At 40.9% G+C, this 20,241-nt stretch overlaps 1 protein-coding gene across 2 annotated transcripts in view; it reads left to right on the top strand.

The window, feature by feature from the left end:
- Nucleotides 1-6,371: 6,371 nt before the first annotated feature.
- Nucleotides 6,372-20,241, top strand: part of HTT (huntingtin) — a 220,444-nt gene continuing 206,574 nt past the window's right edge. For both annotated transcript variants that reach the window (XM_072620070.1, XM_072620071.1), the window contains exon 1: nucleotides 6,372-6,604. In XM_072620070.1, coding sequence (XP_072476171.1) covers nucleotides 6,384-6,604 — 221 coding nt within the window. In that variant the 5' untranslated portion in view covers nucleotides 6,372-6,383. The remainder of the gene's footprint in view (nucleotides 6,605-20,241) is intronic.

The following is a 20,241-nucleotide window of genomic DNA, read 5'->3' on the forward strand; positions in this document are numbered from 1 at the left end:
TGCCGTGGCCAAAGATCTCATCATAGTGGCCAGCTTTCTTGGAACGAGTTTCTCTTAAGAAATTTGGTTCTTCAAGAAAATGATAAATGCTGGAGAGGATGTGGGAGAGTTGGAACACTAATTCATTGTTGGTGGAGCTGTGAGCGCATCCAACCATTCTGGAGAGCAATTTGGAACTATGCCCAAAGGGCTACAAAAATGTGCATACCCTTTGACCCAGCAATATCGCTACTAGGACTATATCCCCAAGAGATCATAAAAATGGGAAAGGGTCCCACATGTACAAAAATATTTATAGCAGCACTCTATGTAGTTGCCAAAAACTGGAAGTCAAGGGGATGTCCATCAATTGGGGAATGGCTGAATAAATTATGGTATATGAATGTAATGGAGTACTATTGTGCCATAAGAAATGATGAACAAGAAGACTTCAGAGAGGCCTGGAAGGACTTATATGACCTGATGCTGAGTGAAAGGAGCAGAACCAGGAGAACTTTATGCACAGCAACAACCACAGTGTGTGAGAGTTTTTTCTGGTAGACTTAGATTTTTGTAATAACACAAGAACTTCTGAAAAAAAAAAAAAAAATCCCAATGGTGGACCTCAAGACAAAATGCCTTCCACACTCAGAGAGAGAAATATGGAAGTCACTCACATAATGTAGCAGATCATGTTTGTGTATGTGTATCTGTTTGTGTATCATGTTCTGATTTGTTATACGGATTCTTTCATTTATCTTAGTCTGACTACATAGCATGACTATAGTGAAAATATACTCAATAGGAAAGTATATGTAGAATCTATACAGAATTGTATGCAGTCGTGGGGAGGGAGGGAGGTAGTGGGGGGTGGGTGGGGAGGGATAAAATCGCAATTGTATGGCAGTGATTGTTAAACATTAAAAAAATAAAAAAATTAAAAATAAATAAATAAATAAATAAATTAGAGATTACTAGTGCTGCTCAAAAAAAAAAAAAAAAAAAGAAATTTGGTTCTTGAGTATAAGGCTTGTCACTAGGACTGTATGAAAAGCTCTTCTAGCATGGCAGAGTCTGCCAGAGCTAGTGTTTTGTTGGCCCAGTTTTTGAGAATCCAGAGTTACCTTCATGCCACAATGAGCCATCAGAGTATAATTCTGTGTGAGGATCAGTTGATCTTTGACCAGCCTCCCAGGTCAGAAAACCTAGAATGTAATAATTATTAGTAAGGTATTAAAATAATAGTAAAGATACAATGTTCTGAGGTATAAATATCTTTCTGAGGATACATGGGGCAGTTCCATTGGATGATGGAAAGGTGGCAGTCAGCTAGGTAATCTCTGAGAGACAGTCAGTTTATAAATTCTAAGGAGTAGAGACCTCTGTGAAGAAGACCTCTGGGCCAAGAGGAGGGAGAGGAAGAGAAGGTAATTTCCCCTCATTCTTTTTTTCCACTCCCTCTTTTCCTCCATCCCCATAACTGACTAGGGTGTCTAGTAGGAACTTGTCCACCAGGAGACATCCCATCCAGTAATTCAGTAGTTCAACAGTCTGTTATTATTTAATGTTAAGTAATTATTATTCAGTCCAACAAGTTGAGGGTAACCCATAGGCCTCAAACCCATTAGTGAGTTAGGGGGCTGTCTACCCTAAACATGTGAAGACTTCCTCAAGTAGAATGGGTGGATGAGAACAATTTGTTCCAAGGACCATGTAGGCAGCTGAAGCAGGTGCTGTGGAGCACTTAGAACCTGGTCAGACATCAAAGATGCCAAGGTCATCCACAGCATTGTGTGGGCCATCACCAGTCATCTTGACTTCTGTGTTGCCACTCAACTTTAATGACTCTGGAAGAGAGAGTAAAGCTCACAACTTTGTGTAACTCTGTCTACTTAAATACAATTTGAGAACAAGTAAAGATGTCACTTATGAGGACACTGGTTCTCTCTGAGAACAAGGGACCAACAGCCACCGTTCATCAGTCAAAGAGTCTGAGGCCAAATGGAGCGAGTAGAGAATCACTCTCTAAACAGGAGTGGATAAACAAAAGTCAATTGTGAGGGTAAGCATCTTTGAGGGACGAAACCTTTGGTATCAGTCAGGTAGTCGGTTAGTCAGTGAACAAAAATTTATCAAATATCTAGGAGAGTTAGCCCTGGCAAATGAAGTGACCTGTGAAGAGGAGCAGACCCTGGGAACCTACCTGAGCACCAAGAAAAGCTATAGGAGGTCTCTATGATGAGAGAAAGGGCTTCCAGGTCCTTTGGTACTAGGGGTGGTGAATTGACTTTGTCGCACCTGGATCTAGAGGTGGGCTTCACCACCATTGTTCTCTAAGTTTGAATCCACTCTTCACATGAACACTGTCTACTTGTGGGAGAATGTACCATGTTTATGGAGCCAATGTTCTGTAGCTACATCTACCTTACCAAATGCCCTTGCTAAGAGCTAATAGTGGATGTATGCTAGCTAATTATTAATGGAAAGTACACTGAACGGAGACAGTGTTACAGTGAAAAAAAATGCCCTAGATTTGGAGTTAGGGGTTCTGGGTTCAGATCCTAGCTCTTCCATTACTACCTACGTGGTATGGTGGCTAGAACACTGGGCCTGGTGTCTGGAAGATCTGAGTTCAAATGTGGCCTCAGACGCTTACCAGTATGACTCTGGGCAAGTCACTTCACCCTATGTGCCTCAGTTCCATCATCTGTAAAATGGGGCTTGTAATAACACTGACCTCCCAGGGTTGTTGTAAGGATCCAATGAAATAATAATTATAAAGCGTTTATCATAATTAGCACATAGTAAGCATTATATAAATTTTAGTTACTATGATTACTACTGGTGACTTCAGTGGTTCTACTGGATACAGCATTGGATTTGGAATCAGAAAGACTTGAATTCAAATCCAGCCTCGGGCACTTTGGAGCTCTGTGACTCTGGGTAAGTCACTTAACTTCTTTTGCCTCAGTTTTTTCTTCTGTAAAATGGGGACAATAATAACACCTACCTCCCAGGGTTGTTATGAGAGCCAAATGAGATAATATTAATGACATGCTTAGTTCCGTGCCTGGCATATAGTAGGCGTTTAATAAATACTTATTTCCTTGCTTCTCTGAATCTCGTTTTCCTTCTCTGTGAAAGGAGAGAGTTGGACTAGATTACCTCTGAAGTCCAGTCTAGTTCTAAATCTAAGTACAGAGCCCTGTATTAGGTGTATGGGAAGATATAAAGGCCTGGTAGGACGGGAATTTAGAAATGGGAGAAGACAATAATACTTCAGGGGCCCATGATTTTATCTCTTCCCAGATTAAGATCAAAATTCCTCCACATTATTCATGAGGGACTGTGATTAAAAAAAAATAACTCCAGGAGGCTAAACCTTCAGTCATGAGACATTAATTCTATCACTGGGCCTGTACTTTTTATCCTTTCCATATCTGTAGGATCTACCAGAGGTTGTGTTCCAATGGTGTTGGCTTTTGAGGTGTTGCTAGGGTCTCCTCTGTGCTGTGATGAGGACTCTGTGGACAAATAAGTAAATAACCATTTAAAAATAATAAATTCCATTTATCCAGGGCTTTAGGGTTTAAGAAAGCATTTAAAGGATAAAAACTGTTCTCCTCATGACAATTCTATTAAGTACAAGTATAATTATCTCCCTTCTGTAGATGAATAAAACAAGGCTCAGAGATGTAACATAGTTGGCAAAGTATCAGAGTGCAAAGTTTAAAACAAAGGTCCTGGGAATCGAAATCTAGAGCTCTTTTTGCTAGACTACTTGAATGGATTTCCTACTGGACTCTGGAACCCACACCCTCATCCCTTGGGTTACTGTGTGGAAAAAGTACAGCTCAAATCCCCATTCAGTGCAGAGTCCAGGCAGGAAGCCCAAGTCAAATAGTAAAGTATTTAAATGAAACACACGCACATAGCAGATACCAAGCAAAACTATGTAGAGAGTTCCTCAAAACAAACAAGGAGTCTCTCATGAGTTCAAGGGCCAGAGGGGGAAAAGAAAAACATTCTCCCCAAGGGAATTCATGTTCTAAGACAGAGGTATTAAACACAGGGACCAGTATGAACCAGATTAAAATGCAGTTGGGAAATATTTAACAAAATAAATGAAAATGCAAAAAAAAAAATAGACAATATTATATTTCAAAATTAAGTTACATACATATGAATATATATATATGATCCTTATAGTTAAGTTTGATAAGAGTGCTGTAGGACAAAGGAGTCAAATACTGGGCCACTCTCAAGTGCAGCTCAAACCAGATTAAAATGTAATTGGGAGTGCCAATGTAATTCAAGTGTAAGACAGGGATAGGGTTCCTAATTTGGGATTCACGAACAATTTGTTTCCTTGGTAATCCTATGTATTTTAATTTATACATTTAAAAACATGATTCTGAGAAGGGGTCCACAGGTTTCATTAGGCTGCAAAAGGAGGTTGCCTTGTATCATGTCTGGGTCATATTTTGGGTCAGCGCCTCTCCTCTTAGACTATCATTTATGACAAAGCTGCAGTTCTCTGAATCTCTGTATGATCAGCTGTCTTTGCTGAAAGTCTACTTCCTCTTAGCAGGGGAAAAGACACTTCATGGCTTCTGCTGCCCCTTTACTTCCCTCCGAGTTCCCAAGTTCCTCTTGGCCCTGGCCACCTTCTATCATCCCTGTGATAAGTTACATCTGTATGCTACTTTAAAGTTTGAGAAGTGTTTTTTATAATATCATCTCCTCTGAGGTTTGGAATAGCCCTGGGAGCTAAGAGGAAACAGACTCAGAAAGGCTGAGTGACTTGTCCATGGAAGCAGATGTCTGGCAGTTTTCCAGATTCTGGGATGATCCCTCTATCCCCTGTTGTTAATTACTCTGCCAGAGTCAGATTACTTGTCAGTTTCTTCGGTGCCTCTTCTCATTGGCTCCGAGATCTGGTTCAAGGGGCTGCTTAGACAGTTGTGAATTACCTCCATGCTCCTTCTCCAGAGAGGGTCCCCTCATCCTTGTGCCTAGCTCAGACAGGGTGAATGCCTTAAACCTCCTTCCTGCCTCAGAGGGAAGGTATTAGTTGCCTCCTCACACTATCTGCCTTCATTTCTGAGGTTGGGATAAACCCATGTACCCCTCTTATCATTTCCTGTGCACCTCCCAACTTCGGCACTGCCCCATTAAGAACTCCCCATTAAGAGATGGGGGGTGGGGGTAGAGAGCACATACTGCTAGCTCCTATAGGAATTCCTGTTGTTGAAGCTTTTAACCCTCTCTATGCCACCCCCTCCCCAATAAAATAATACACCAGCAGCATTCAATAAATTATAAGGCGTCCCCTTCCTGCTGGGCACCGGGGATACAAGAAGGGCAAAGACAGTCTCTGCTCTCCAGAGCAATTACAATCTAACGGTGGTGGGTGGTGTGGACCCCAAGCAATCCAATATGTACGAACAAGCTAGGCACAGGACAGCATATACAGGAGGTACGGAGAATTGGCACACAAAGCAAGCTACCCTGGATTTTATCCTGTCTCATCTCCAGGCTAGGCAGTGAGTTTCTCGGGGAAAAGGGACCTGTGTGGATGAACTGTGTTGATACATGGCCTGGCAAGAAGGCAAGCCTTGCTTTTTGAGTCGAATCAGGCTGCTTCCAAAACAAAAGGAAGGAGGTTAGACATGGGGAAGAACTTTTTGACTGGTAGTGGGGGTGGGGGAGGCTCTGTTGTAGGTTGGGACGATATTAGTGGCTAACACGCTGAATCCCGCCTCAGAGGACCTGGGTTCAAATTCAACCTTCAACACTTAGCCCAGGGCCAATTCTACTTGTTGAGCCTCAATTTCCCCTTCCGTACTCGTTTCCTCATGGGATTGTTGTGTGGCTTTGCAGCTCTCTGAGGATGAGGCCGACTCTCGGACAGGTTCGGCTGAGTTTCTTCCAGAGACCGAGGAATGCAGAGAGTCCCTCTTTCCTCGGGCATCTCTTAACCCCTCTCAATGTACCAGAACCACGTTCATCCTACGTCGGCAGCCGCCAGCGCTACAGTGGGGCCCCGCCCCGTAGGAGGTGGGCGGGGCCTAGGCCCGCCTCTCGCCTCTGATTGGCGGCCGCAGTTTCTGCCTCGCTGTCACTCCCGCGGTGCCCCCTCTCGTCAGCGTCAGTGTCTCCTCCCAGCTCAACCCCGCGCTGAGGGCCGCTTCCCGTCGCGGGGGCTGCCGGGACAGTTCCAAGATGGCGGCGGCGCTCGGCGCCGTCTCGGGTCTTTGCCAAGCGTTCCATTCATTTCCCGGCTGCTGAGCGGGGCCGCGGAGACGCGGGAGAGGCCGGGGGCCGCCGGGGAGGGCGCAGGGGGCCACGCCGGGCCCTGGGCTGGCGCCGGGAGCCGCGGGGCCTCCCGCTGACTGGCCGCCATGGCCACCCTGGAGAAGCTGATGAAGGCATTCGAATCCCTCAAGTCCTTCCAGCAGCAGCAGCAGCCGCCGGCGCCGGCGCAGCCTCCGCAGCCGTCCCAGGCGCAGCCGCCCCAGCAGCCGCCGCAGCAGCCGCCCCAGCAGCCGCCGCAGCAGCCGCCCCAGCAGCCGCCGCCGCCGCAGCCCGGGCCGTCCGGGGGGGAGGAGCCGGCGCACCGACCGTGAGTGGCTGGCGCCGGCCGGGCGGGGAGAGCGCGGCGCCCCGGCCCCTCCCGGGATCCCCGGTGCCCCCGAGAAACGGGGCCTGGGGGTGGGGCTCCGGGGGGCTGGCGGCCGGAGCACCTGTGGTCCTGGCCCCGAGGGCACCCCTCAGCCTGTCACCTCCCCGGCTTGAGGGAGGGGGTCTCGCCCCACCCCCTTCTTTCCTGGGCACTAGACGTCCGGTCTCCTCCCAGACCCAGGGGGGACGTCGGGGGGCCCCCTCAGCTTGTCCCCAGCTTGGCGTCTCCTCCCCCGGCTGAGGGGGCCCGTGGTGCGCGCCTCGAGGAAGGGAGCCGGGGGTCCCCTCATCCTTCCCCCCAGCGTCGGGAGACCCGGGGCTCCCTGCGCTTGCTCCCCTGCTGGGAAGCGGACCCGCTTCTCGCGCTCGTTTCCTCGAAGACCTGAGACGACCCCCTCCGGCCGTCCTCCCCCTCCCCCTCCGGCCGTCCTCCCCCTCCCCCTCCTCCCCCTCCCCTCTCCCTCCCTCTTCCCCCTCCCCCTCCTCCTCTTCCCCCCCTCCTCCTCCCCTCTCCCGTGGGCTCTCTGCTGGGTTCCCGTCACTTCTCTAAGTTCGGGGGGAAGGAAGGTTCAGGAATTGGAGTGAAGTCTGGAAGTTGTGGTCCCCGCCCTGGGTTTCTGACAGCCCAAGACCTGGGTCCTGGCGGGGGCGGAGGGTGGGGCCCGGGACGTCCGCTAGAGCCGAGCCCCGGGGGTGGCTCTTCTGGACCTGAGAGTTTTGGCTTCGTTACTAAGTTGTGTAGAGCGTTAAATTCTAGTCAGGGTCACCATGATGATGACAATAACGAAGGGTCCCAACTTCTCACTTTCCATGCTGGTCTGTAAGAGTTTGAATAGGTTGTAGTACATAATAGTAAAAATGAGATGAACTTACTCTTAGTTCAGGAATTTTAATTTTGAATAAACGAGAGATGGTAATAGTGAAAGTATTGGGAAAATTTTCCTGAAGTCCATTTTTTTCTCTTGGAAAGAAAAATGCTTCTGGAGACAGTAGTTAAATTGTTACAAGACTAGGAAGATAATCTTGAATATACTTTCCCGATGTTGTTTGTAACTTGCTTGGACTTGGCACGTACGATAATTCTGAGATGCACGTTACAGAAACATGTCAATTTGAAGCAATGAAAAAGCGTTTCAGTGCTTACTATCTTCCAAGCACCGGGGTTGCGGATAGAAAAGCTACAATCCCGGTTCTCAAAGAGCTCACATTCTGACAGGGGAAGACAACACATGGAGGAAGAAAATAAATAAAACTGGTCACAGATGTCATCCTTTTATAGACTGTTTGCCTAGTTGTCTGCTGCTCTGTTTTCTTGAGAATTTACTTAATTGAAACTGAAATACATAGGCCACCATGAAAGCTGAGAACTTGATGTGAAGTTTTGCCTGTTTTTATCAGTAAGGTTAAAGATGGTGTCAGTGAACATTGGCCTGAATATAGTATTATACCTTTGTAATAATATTGTTATAAATAGTAAGAAAATAATTCACGAAAAAATAATTATGGAAAATTACTTTAGCTACTTTGTTGGACCCAAATGTCCATAGGTGTGACTTCATTCTCCACCAGTACCAGGCAAAACCTCTCATGTCTTTTCATCCTGTAAATTCTTGTGTGTCTTCACATAAATCCCTCTTAGAAAATCTGTCCAATGTACTAGGAACTTGACTCTGGTTCTTTTGTATCAAAGGATACTGGGGGAGCAGGGGAATTATTCATCTTTGGTCTGTCAGTTTGGCTATACAACTGGCCCACTTTTTTGTCCTAGTCACTGATGCTAACTTAAAACACCATTTAAATTAAAAGTTTATTTTTACTATAAAATTATTTTCCCACAGACACAAAACATTTCAATGTACAAAAAAAAAGGTTTGCATATGAAGGGGAATATCCATTATGGGCAATTTGCTTTGAAAGATAGAATATATTTAATTTAATAATTAGCAATTGCCCAGCTTGTATCCCCTTCAGAGCTTTGTTTTCTTCTGTGTACCCACTTTGTTTCCAGTTTTTTGCTACAAGAAAAAGTGTTGCTATGATTATTTGTCCTTGCGAATCTTTTCCTTTCTGTCTTCGACCTGTTTAGGATATATGCCTAATAGTGCTATTGCTGGGTGAAAGGATGTACACACACACACACACTCTCTCTCTCTCTCTCTCTCTCTCTCTCTCTCTCTCTCTCTCTCTCTCACACACACACACACACACTCACTAGTGGTATTTAAAATACAGTTCCAGATTATTTCCCAGAGTACTTGGATCACTTTACAGTTCCATCAACAGTCCATAGTGTGCCTGATCTCCCATAACCTGACCAATAATTGCCATTTTCATTTGTTGCTATTTTTGCTAATCTTATTTATGTGAGGTAGAACCTCAGAGTTTTAAGCTCTACTTTTCATATTCATGTCATTGCTAGTAATATGCCATTGTTTTTTTTTATACCCATCATGAATCTTTCCAGTGCTATTAGGGTTACTTATAATTTGATTCTTCCAAGATTTTGGCATATCATGATTTATAGACATGACTTATCATGTCTGTCCTTAAAAGAGATGGATATTTGTGGCAATATGCAGTTTGGAATGTGCAACTAAGAGGCACACATTAGTGTCTAAATGTGAGCTAGCCCAATCTCCTCATGTTCAATCTGGGCTCGGTTTTTTATTTTAATTAAGTGTTCAAGTTGTACATGTTGATGGACTATCAGTCTAGCTTTATATTATAGACTGAGCAGCATATGTTTTTCATCTACTTTTGTTTTTCTAGTGTGGATGGTTAGAATAACTCTTTTGCATTGTTCTAGCTTCCCTATGGAGGCTTTGGGAGAATTCTTGGTCTTGGTATGGTTATCATGATGCCATGTATAAAACTTCTCGGTTAGAAAGCACTGGGTTAAAGTTGACAAGGTTTTGCCACACAAAAATGTACCAACTTAAATTTTAGAATGATACACTAGTATCTTCTTAATCCTTATCATTCTGTTCAATTCAGCAAACATTAAGAAGTGTAAACTAGAGCTGTGGGATGAGGCTTCATTGGAGAGAATAGACTGCAATCTCCCTTGCCTTTTGGAAATTTATATTTTGTGGGAGGGGGAGGGAGATAGCTGATTAACAGACACTTATTAGCTATGTGACCCTGTGTAAGTCACTTTACCCTGTTTCCCTCAGTTTCCTCATTAAGCTGGAGAAGGAAATGGCAAACCATTCCAGCATATCTTTGCCAAATAAACTTCAAAAGGGGTCATATAGAGTCTGAAACAACTAAAACAATTGAACAACAAATGAGCGTTAATTATTGGGAGGACCAATGAAAGTTTCCTGGTGTGTGTGTGTGTGACTTTTAAGTTCAGTCTTGATAAAGGGATCAGTAAGGATTATGAGAAGGGTTTGAGGAGGGAGTGCAAAGGTTTAGAGGCAAGAGATAGCATTCTGAGTTTAGAAAATCACTAGTAGACCAGTGTGATTGGAGAGGAGGGTGTTAGAAAGCCTATGTGATGAGGAGTAATGTGAATATATAGACTAAAAATTCCTTGAGGTCAGAGTTTAGTTTTAGTTTATGAATTTCAGCTTTGAACATGCTATAGGTGGAACATAATTTGAGATAGAGATGAGGCTAGTAAGATAGGTTGGAGACAGATTGTTAAGGGACTTTAAGGCTAGTCCAGGAGTGGAGAACCTGTGGTCTCAGGGCCCTCTAGGCCTTTTGACTGAGTCCAAGTTATAGGAACAAATCTTTTTTATTACAGGGATTTGTTTTGTGAAGTTTAGATTCAGTCAAAGGGCTGCACTTGAGAACCTAGAGGGCTGAGGCTGCTGGTTCCCCACTCCTGGGCTAGGCTAAGGTGTGGGTATTTTGTCCACAAGGCATTATGGTGCTACTGAATGGTGTTTGAGCACAGTAGGGACTTGCTCAATCAGACCTGTACCTTTTTGGCAGCAGAACTTTTGGTTAGCTAGGTTCAGAGAAACCTCTCATTGACTGCTTGGCCTGCAACCTTTTGATACATTTTTTGGGGCCACAACAAAGCATGAAACGAGCACTAAGACCAATAGAATTTTCACTCTGTTTTGGTGGAGGGAGTACTCATACTGTTTAAAATACTTGTGAGATATTGAAATAAACATCTAGTGGAAAGAATGCTAGGTGTGCGAAAATCTCGCTTTGCCACTTAGTACTCATATGAACTTGATTTATTGCTTTAACCTTTTGAACCTCAGTTTCCTCATCCATAAAATCATTCTCATAATGATGATAGTATTTATATGGCACTTCAGAGTTTGCAAAGCACTTTATATTTGACTCACTTCCCCACAGTGCCCTTTTGCTATTATCCCCATTTTTACAGGTTAAGAATTTGGAACTCAAAGAGGTTAAATGACTTGCCTAGGGTCCTACAGATAGTGATGAACGGGCTCCAAAATGGAGGACTCTGGCAGGAATCCATGGACTTCAGGATCACCCATTTGGAGGGTGGGAAGATGGGTCTTATCTTACTCATAATGCCCAATACTACCATACCTTCACCTGGTACCCCCTGACATTGCTTCACTCTGCCCCCTCCTACTGTGAAAATTATCGGCTTCTTTCCACTTACCCTGGCTCGCTTTGACCCTCATTCATCTACTTCATTTACTGTTCAAGGACCTTTGGGAAAATTTCCTTCCCACATTATATCTATACCCAGTTCCCTAGATAGCCTGAAAGTAAGCACTCTCTGGTGGCTCTGTGCTCCTTGGCTGACTCTATTGGCAGGCATGTATGGGAAGATCTTTATTGTTTTGTTTTTCTACCCAAATCCACTGCTCTTCTGAACTCCTCTGCTATTGTTGGAGGCACCACCATGCTTTTAGAAGTCAGTTAAGTTGACAAGTTTGTTGTTATCCTTAGCTCCTTAACTCTCACTCACATATTCAGTTAGCTGCCAGATACTATTTTTCTACCTGTACAGCATCTCTCACATCTGTCCCCTTCTCTTCACAGACACGATCACCATCCTGGTTCAGTCTGTTTGGTTTTCCTATTTCAAACCTCTCCCTGTTCTGATCCATTCTCTACACTGCTGCCAAAGTGATCTTATTACTTTCCTACTTAAGAAACTCTAGTGGTTCTCAACTGACTGTAGAAGAAAATAGTATTTCATCTTTATCTCATCCTCTTTATAATTTTATTTTGTGTGTGTTTTATAATATATAAAAGCATTGGTTCAGTAGTATGTGTATTTAACATGAATAAGTAACATAGATGGGGGTACATGCTCAAAAATATTTTACTGATAGGAATGTGTGATTAAAAAGGGTTGGGAACTACTGGACTTAGAATTCTAAAGTTCCTCTCTTCCTGCCCTAGATCTGTGATCCCATGATTTTAAGCTGAGGAAGAGGCTGATACAAATAAGTCATGTTTACTTGCCCTCCCCTCCTTTTTCACTCCTATAGCTAAATTGAAAAACTTGGAAACCTCATTTGACTGAAATATGCCATCAGTGCCCATTTTTCTATTTTATGACTAGTCTGCTGAAAGTCACCTTTGTGAGAAACACATTTTGAATGTTCCAAGTGGAAAGCAGAGTCTGGACAACCTCGGGGAAGGCAGACTTCCCTTCTTTTCACATGCTTGTTACACTCTCCTGTCTTGGTGGTGCAGGAAGAGGAAAGATGTTGGAAACTGGAGACTAGCAGGGCTCAGGCTGTGGTCTGAAGAAGAAGGTGGTTTATATGCTGCTCTCAGGTATTTTATGAGCCAGATGTGGGGAAATTAGGGACTAAATTCAGATCAGTGAAGTATTTTTTAATATAGCATCTTTTTATTTTCAACTTCTATTTCATGAGCCATTCATTTTTGGACATGATGTGGCCAAACAGCCATATAGCGATAGTCCTTAGAAAGCAGCACTTTGGCGAGTGAGGGTGCAGCTAGATGGCACAGTGGATAGAGCACTTGTCCTGGAGTCGGGAGCACCTGAATTCAAATTCAACCTTAGACACTTACTAGCTGTGTGACTCTGGGGAAGTCACTTAATTCTAACTGCGCCTTACCCCGTCCCCCCTCCCGAAAAGAAAAAGCTTTTCAAAGACCTTCCATGTATATTGTATTAAGCGGATGCCTAATATGTATATATGTATATATATGTGTATTGAATTATGAAATTGACTTTTCATCTTGTGACCATTAATTCTCTTTTTTGATTATACACTTTTTGATGTTGAAAAGGCAACTAACTGTATCTGTAGTTCTGTATATTTTCTGGAGAGTTTCAGTAAGAGAGACATTTTTTTGTTTTGGTAAGATTAACTGATTTTTCATATATTAAGACTTATTCACAAATTAGAATTTTTTCTGGCTCAGTACTAAGAAGAATGTTTGGAAGACCTTGGGAGAAGAGGATTTTTAGGAAATTTGGTGTGCCTTTGCAGTTTGAATAATTTAGCAGCTCAACCCATCTCTAAATGTTATTTTGTTATCCTTAAGAGAAGTAAAAATAGTTAATATATTTCTTATTTTGTGCATAATAGTATGTTATGGACCAGAAAGCCTTACATACAATGTTTTCATTAGTTGTCCAGACACAGTGTCTTTCTGATTTTAAAATCCAATCTAAAAAGACATCTCTCTTTTCCCCTGCCAATTTGACACAGCCTGGATTTTTTTTTAAACCTGTAGATACTGTGCAGGAGGTTGCTTTAAGGCTACTTTTCCCAAATGGATAGATTTAAATTATTTTAGAACAGGTAAAAATATTGTTGTAGAATGTCAGTTCATGTCTTAAAGACTTAAAGACATGTCCAAATAGTGTTGTATATTAGTTCTGAGAACTGAAACAAAATTAACAAGTATCATAGTGGATTTATTCAGTATTTTTTTTTGCAGTTTGAAAACAGACATTCATCAATAGAACAGGCACAAAAGTTTCCATCTGTGTTCAAAAAGCTTAGAATCTTTAAATTTTTTAGCTATCAGGAACCAGAGAAATTACCTAGTTCAATTCCCTCTTTTTACAGAAGAGAAAACTGAGACCCTGAGAGGTAAAGTGTGACGTGCAGTGGTCAGGCAGCTAGTTAGTGGTAAAACTGGGAAATTAACTTGTCTCTTCACCTTTGTGCTTTTCATAGACCACAACCTCTTCACTTATACTAGAGCATTCACTGTGAGTCACAAACTGATAATTCAGTTTTTTTAGTGTTTATGTTCCACTTGGAGGTCTGTCTTTGGAAATAAAATTCATCAAGACCCTTGTAGAAAGCATCTGTTTTATGGGCTAGTCCTTTCTTTTGTTGGGTGGATCAACAATACTAGAGTCACATTCAATATTTTAATTCATAAAATGAGCAAGAAAAGGAAATGGCAAACTATTCCAATATCTTTGTAAAGAAAACCCCAAATATGGTTAGACATGACTGACGAAAATAGGGCAACTAGGTGAAACAGTGGTTAGAGTGCTGAGCCTGGACTCAGGAAGATGTGAGTTCAGATCTGGTCTCGTGGCCTTAAACACTTGTTATCTATGTGATCCTGAAGAAGTCACTTAACTCTATTTGCTTCAGTTTCCTCATCTGTAAAATGAGCTGAAGAAGGAAATGGCAAGCTACTTTAGTATTTTTGTCAAGAAAACCTCAAATGGATCACAAGGACATAACTGAAATGACCAGACAACAACATTTATAATAAATCATTTCTTTCCAATTACATGATTAAATGAAAGGTGTAGAAGATATAGGAGCTCACTGTGCTTGTAGTTTGTTGATTATTTATTAAAAAGCATTTGATTCAGTAGAGGAAAAAGCTTTCCTCAAATAAGGACTCTTCCATCACATATCAGAATCAGAGGAGATTTGTTGAAGGATGCAACAGAGGTTTTGTCAAGTAAGACATAAAACAGGAGGGATTTATGCTCACCAAAGATGTTTGCCACTGTCTTGAAGGGTGTTCAAATACAAAGTTCATTGTAGAAGGATTCCCTGTTCATAGCCAGGTCCTGTTGGTTTTCCTGTTTGTGGATTATATTGTGCTGATTGTATCACCTGCCCACTGCCAAACATCCTACCAGAGCGTATTAAAAGAGATCTATAATCATTCAAATGCATTTGGCCAGTTAAGACAGATGGATATCTTATTCAGGAGAGAGATTAAGAAACGCTAATTATATCACCAATAATAGAGTGTACTCTGCTTCCTAATTATAGTCTTTATATGACACAATTGAAATTCTACTGTACAATAAAGTCACTTCAGGTTTCTTTTATCTGCTAGGTACTATTATGGGTAATATTGAGATCCTACCTTTAAAGATATTTGTAATTTGTGGCTAAGTAAGACTGAGTACAGATAGAAATTTGAACTAAGGGCATTGAATCATGTCTGAATTTTGCAATGTGTTTTCCCGACAGTTATTACTCTGTACACTTATGATGCATAACTACAAACAGCTTATTTTATTGATAATAAACTTCTTCAGAATCATTACAACTGTTAGATTTAGTCTGTATAAAGTGTTAGCTTCTGATTATTTCCTGAAAAAGTCCCAGTTCAGCTGGAATGACTCTTTATTGCAAAAGTATTTCTTCTAATTCCAGTCAAGTGATTGGGGGTGGGGGGGGGCTGGGGGGTGGGCTCCATTTGTTTTTTCAAGTAATCCGGGCTTTTAACTCTAGCACATCCTGTGATTCAAATGTTAGTGACCTATTTACTCTTCTGCTGTCAAAACTTTTTAAAGCTAAATTAAAGTTTCAATACTTTTATTCAATTGAATAAAAATGATTTTGGAGGTAAGGGCTTGATTTTACACATTGAGTATATCTATCTCTCTGTTTTTGATTTTCCATTGTGAAGATCCTTGTGTGATTTTTTTACTTGAACCTCTTATGTCTTCTTCAGCTTTGTTTCAAATTGGGCAACTAGAATGTCACATTATATACTCCAGATGTTAGTACTCCATGACTTTGTACAGGATAGAATGTTGCTGTCTCTTGTTTATTGTGTTCTTATTCCTAAGAGTATGCTTCATTTTTAGCAGTTTTATTTAAGGTATCTTTATTTTGTAGGGGGGCATTGAGAGGATATATGACTTGCTTAGGATTACACAGCCAGTATATGTCTGAGGTAGCACTTGAACCCAGGTGTTTTGGCTCTGATCTGGATCCATTCAGCTACACTGCTGCCCCTCATTTTGTTTGACCACAAAGGCTGCATTTGTTAAGCTTCGACTACTTTGCTAGGCATTTGGAGATTTAGTAGCACATGTAAGTAAGACACTGTTCCTGTCCTCAAAATGCTTGTAATTTAGTAGATCAGTAATGTGTTTTTAAGAAAGTTTTTACATTATTTATACGCTAATGAAAAATCCCTACCATCTTCATAAATAAAAATCTTGGCAGTCCCTTTTAATTCTCCTTTTTGCCAGCACCAACATATACATACCTTTGACTTTTTTAATTCTGTTCTTAAGTTCCTTTCATTTTTTCCTTGTACCTTTTTCTTTTAATACATTCCATGCCTTGAAGATTTTTGCTTTGTTTCATTTGTCTTTGAATAGTTGAGGGAATCATAAATCATGCCAAAACCTGGATTTTAATCCAAAGGTAAAGATTACTTGAGAGTTGTCTTGTACAAGTTGACCACTTTTTCTTGAATTTCAGTTTGGAAATTAAGCTCTGTGATGTCAGGATGAAGGATATTGCTAAAATCATTTGTTTACATTGGAGTTGTCTGTTAAAAACCTCCTGATTCGGATGATCACAGTGTCATTTATGGTGGTGGCTATCCTTTCAAAACAATTGAGGAAGAACGAAAAGATTGGTAGACAACTAAGAGAAAAATTTTAAGCAGTGGTCATCAATTTCAAGATATAAAAAATGGATGCATGTTTGAAATTTAGCTTTTGATGAAAATTATTGAGCTTTCTAAGAATGGGAGTAATGTTTGATTTTTTTTTAATGCAGATTTTAAAGTAGAAATCATTAGCTTTGTTGAATTGGTGGTAGAATGGTGTTTTTGAATTTGGGGCTTTAGTAAACCATGTTTTTGCTACATTAATTGATAGATGGAAAGGATTCCAGTCACTTGAATAAAAATAATACAAGTTCTACTATTCTTTTCCCTGTCCTTACATCTTCTGAAGTATTTTGTCCATTTCTGGGTGACACATTTTAGGAAAAGAAATTGACAAGTTGGAATGTGTCCAGAATAGTGTAGCTGGATGGTGAAAGAATCTTAGAATCTGGAAAAAAGAAGATTTAGGGATGTTATTACTATCTTCATATATTTAAATAGGCATTAGACTTGCTTTGCATGGCCCCAGAGGACAGAAGGTAGGAGAAAGATACAGGAGTCAGATTTTGTCTCAGTATAAGGAAGCATTTTCTAATTATTTTAGGTATCTAGTAGTAGAATGTGCTACCTGAAAATATAGTGACTTCTGATTTCCTGAAGATTTTCAGGGTAGAGACTAAATGATCACTTGTTAGGTTTTTTGAGTAGATTAATTTTTCAGTTGCAAGTTGAGCTGGATGACCCAGCTCTTCCAACTCTGCAATTTTTCATTCTATGAAATTTTACAAATATGACTTGAAGGTTTTGAAGCTTTAAATGCCCGACTGTCATATTAGTAGTATACAAATAAAAGTTTCCTTAAGGTGTTTGTCTTACTGAAAAAGAAATCTTAACTCCTTGTCTGGCATCTATTATCCAGATACCAATGGTCTTTTTCATAATAAATCAGAAATCTTATTGCAGTCCCATTCCTCTCAGTTAAACCTTTTTTTTTTGCTGTGAGAGACCATCAGCATTTATGACATATGATTGGATGCTTTTGTGTGTTTAGTTTTGTGTATTGTTTAATGTATATATTGTTTATACATGTCTCTGTGTACATATATGCACACATGTATATACACACATATTTTATACACATAAAACAAAAAGCAACTTTGGCCACATCTGAAAATATAAATCTTATTGTATATCTCTTTTAAAACTAATTATGCAGCATGTAGTTTTATTAAATATCTGACCTACTAATAAAAACTGATAGGGAAACCAGTTAAGAGTGGTAGCTATTATGTATCCACCTATAGAACATTTTCCTTCTTTACCCAGTGAATTCAGTGCCTGGCTGATGGTTTTTCCACCTCAACTTCTGCCTCCTTACTAGAGATTTTCAACATACAAATTTATGTTCTTTCTACTACCTTGACTTCCCAGTTCCTCAGTGCACTTAGTTTCCATGACCTATCTTTATTCTACTTTAGCTATACACAAAGATGTTCATACCTCTGAACTTAGATCACCTACAAGTATTTTACTTCCATGATCGTGAACTCCAAAATTCTGTTACCTGATCATAATCTTTTATCATTTTAACTTTTCCTATGCTTTAAACCCCTAACCATTCTTCATCCTCACCTTGGCCTCCTGTCCCTACATTTCTTAGTCTTCTCCCAGGCCATCAACCCCATCTAGTCTATACTCCTTTCCTTTTTCTCTCTTGACTCCTTGGTGAATCTCTGAAGCTCTGTGCTGTTCTCTGCATTTAAATTCCTTGACCCCTTGTCCAGTGTTAATCAGATCTTGTCAAACTCCATCCAGTCTTAAGGTTAGTAGTATTTGGTACTACTTCACTTGGTGATTTTGTTTCTTCCATGGATTTAATTACCATCTATCTGCTCTAATCCATTGTCACTTAAGTGATTTTCCTAACTTCAACTCCCCTATGCTTCCCCCTCTCCCTCCAATAAACTCCAATAGCTCCTTATGGCCGCCAGGAACAAATACAAAATTCTCTGTTGGATATTCTCTTTTCCCTTTATACATCTAGCTTTATGATCTTATCGGGTCCTCTAGGTCTAGTAATCATCTTTGTATATAGGTGATGTCCATATCTGTGTATGTAGTTCTAGCTTCTGTCCTAAACTCCTGCATTATCAGCTGCCTTTTGGACAAATAGAACTGGATGTCTTGTGGTCATTTAATACCCATGTCCAAAACAGAACTCATTATTTCTCTTCTACCCTCACTCCCCTAACCCCTAGATTTAATTTTTTTCTAAAGTCTGGATCTTTAAATTCCAGGCTGTAAGCATAGGAACTACTTACAGGTTCTATTATTGATCATCGTGGGAACTTTGACCTGCTCCATTTCTGACTTGGACTGGCTTATTATTCTTTTTTCCTCTTTTTTTAAATTAAATTATTTTATTTGTTTTAAGTGTTCTACAATCACTTCCATATAGCTTAGATTTTTTTCCTGTCCCTCCCTCCTCCTCCCTGAGTGGCATACAATCTAGGTTCTACACATACATTCCTGTTAAATACATTTTCACCTTAGTCATGTTGCACAGAAGAATTAAAATCAATGAGAGGAGCCATAAAACAAAACAAAACATAATACAAAAAAAGATGGTCTGCTTCATTCTGTGATCCAGTTCCATAGTTCTTTCTCTGGGTGTGGAAGGCATTTTTCCTCAAGAGTCCACTGGGAATTTTTTAAGTTCTTGCATTGCAATGAAGTACTAAGTCTACCAGAAAAATTCCTCACACACTGCAGTTGTTGCATACAAAGTTCTCCTGGTTCTACTCCTTTTGCTCAGCATCAGTTCATATAAGTCTTTCCAGGCCTCTATGAAGTCTTCCATTTCATCATTTCTTATAGCACAATAGTATTTCTTTACATTCATATACCACAACTTGTTGCTGGCTTATTATTCTTTAGGGAACCTGGTGGCATTGGCTTAACCCACAACAACTTAGAACTCCAGAGTTCAAGATCTGCTATCCTCAGCTTTCCTGGTAGCTAGGGTTGTAGTGTGCACTACTATACCTGGCAAACCTTTCCTTCCTAATTTTTTATTACTTTTGAGGACATCACCATTTTCCCAGTCACCCAGGCTCATAGCCTTGGTTTCATCCTTGACTTCTCACCCTCACCCCATGTAATCAGCTTGTCCAATCTTGGTTTTGCATTCACATCATCCCTTATATACTCAGTCGACCTCCCTACCACAGGTCCTCATCATTTCTTGCCTGGACTGTTTCAGTAGTCTTCTAATTGGTCTTTTTGCCTCAGGTCTTTCCCTATTACAGTCCCTCTACTCATCTGTGACAGTGGTTTGTCTAACGCATAGGTCTGATCATCTCACTCTCTACTTAGTGAACTTTTGTTATCTCCAGGATCAAATATAAAACAATCTGGCATCTAAAGCTTCACAACCTGGACTCTTCCTACCTTTTAAGTTTTCTTGTACTTTGCTGTTTCCTACATGATTCAGCTACATTTGTCTATTTTCTGTTCTTTACAAGCTGCTGTCCATCTCCCCAGGATTTTTTACCAGCTGTCCCCAATTCTTGGAATGCTTTACTTCTTCCTTCCCGCTAACTAGCCTACTTTGATTCCTTCAGTACTTACCCCAATCTCATCTTTTGCCTTTCCTGTCCTTCCTTCCCCTTTCTGAAATGACCTTGTATTTACATGATACATATCTTGTATGTACATAGTTATTTATTTACTGTCTCCCCATTATAATGTGAGCTTAAAGGCAGGGACTGTTTTTGCCTTTTTTGTAATTCTAACACTCATCACTGT

The sequence above is a fragment of the Notamacropus eugenii genome, chromosome 6 (genome assembly GCF_028372415.1).
Source record: "Notamacropus eugenii isolate mMacEug1 chromosome 6, mMacEug1.pri_v2, whole genome shotgun sequence".
Lineage (NCBI taxonomy): Eukaryota > Metazoa > Chordata > Mammalia > Diprotodontia > Macropodidae > Notamacropus > Notamacropus eugenii.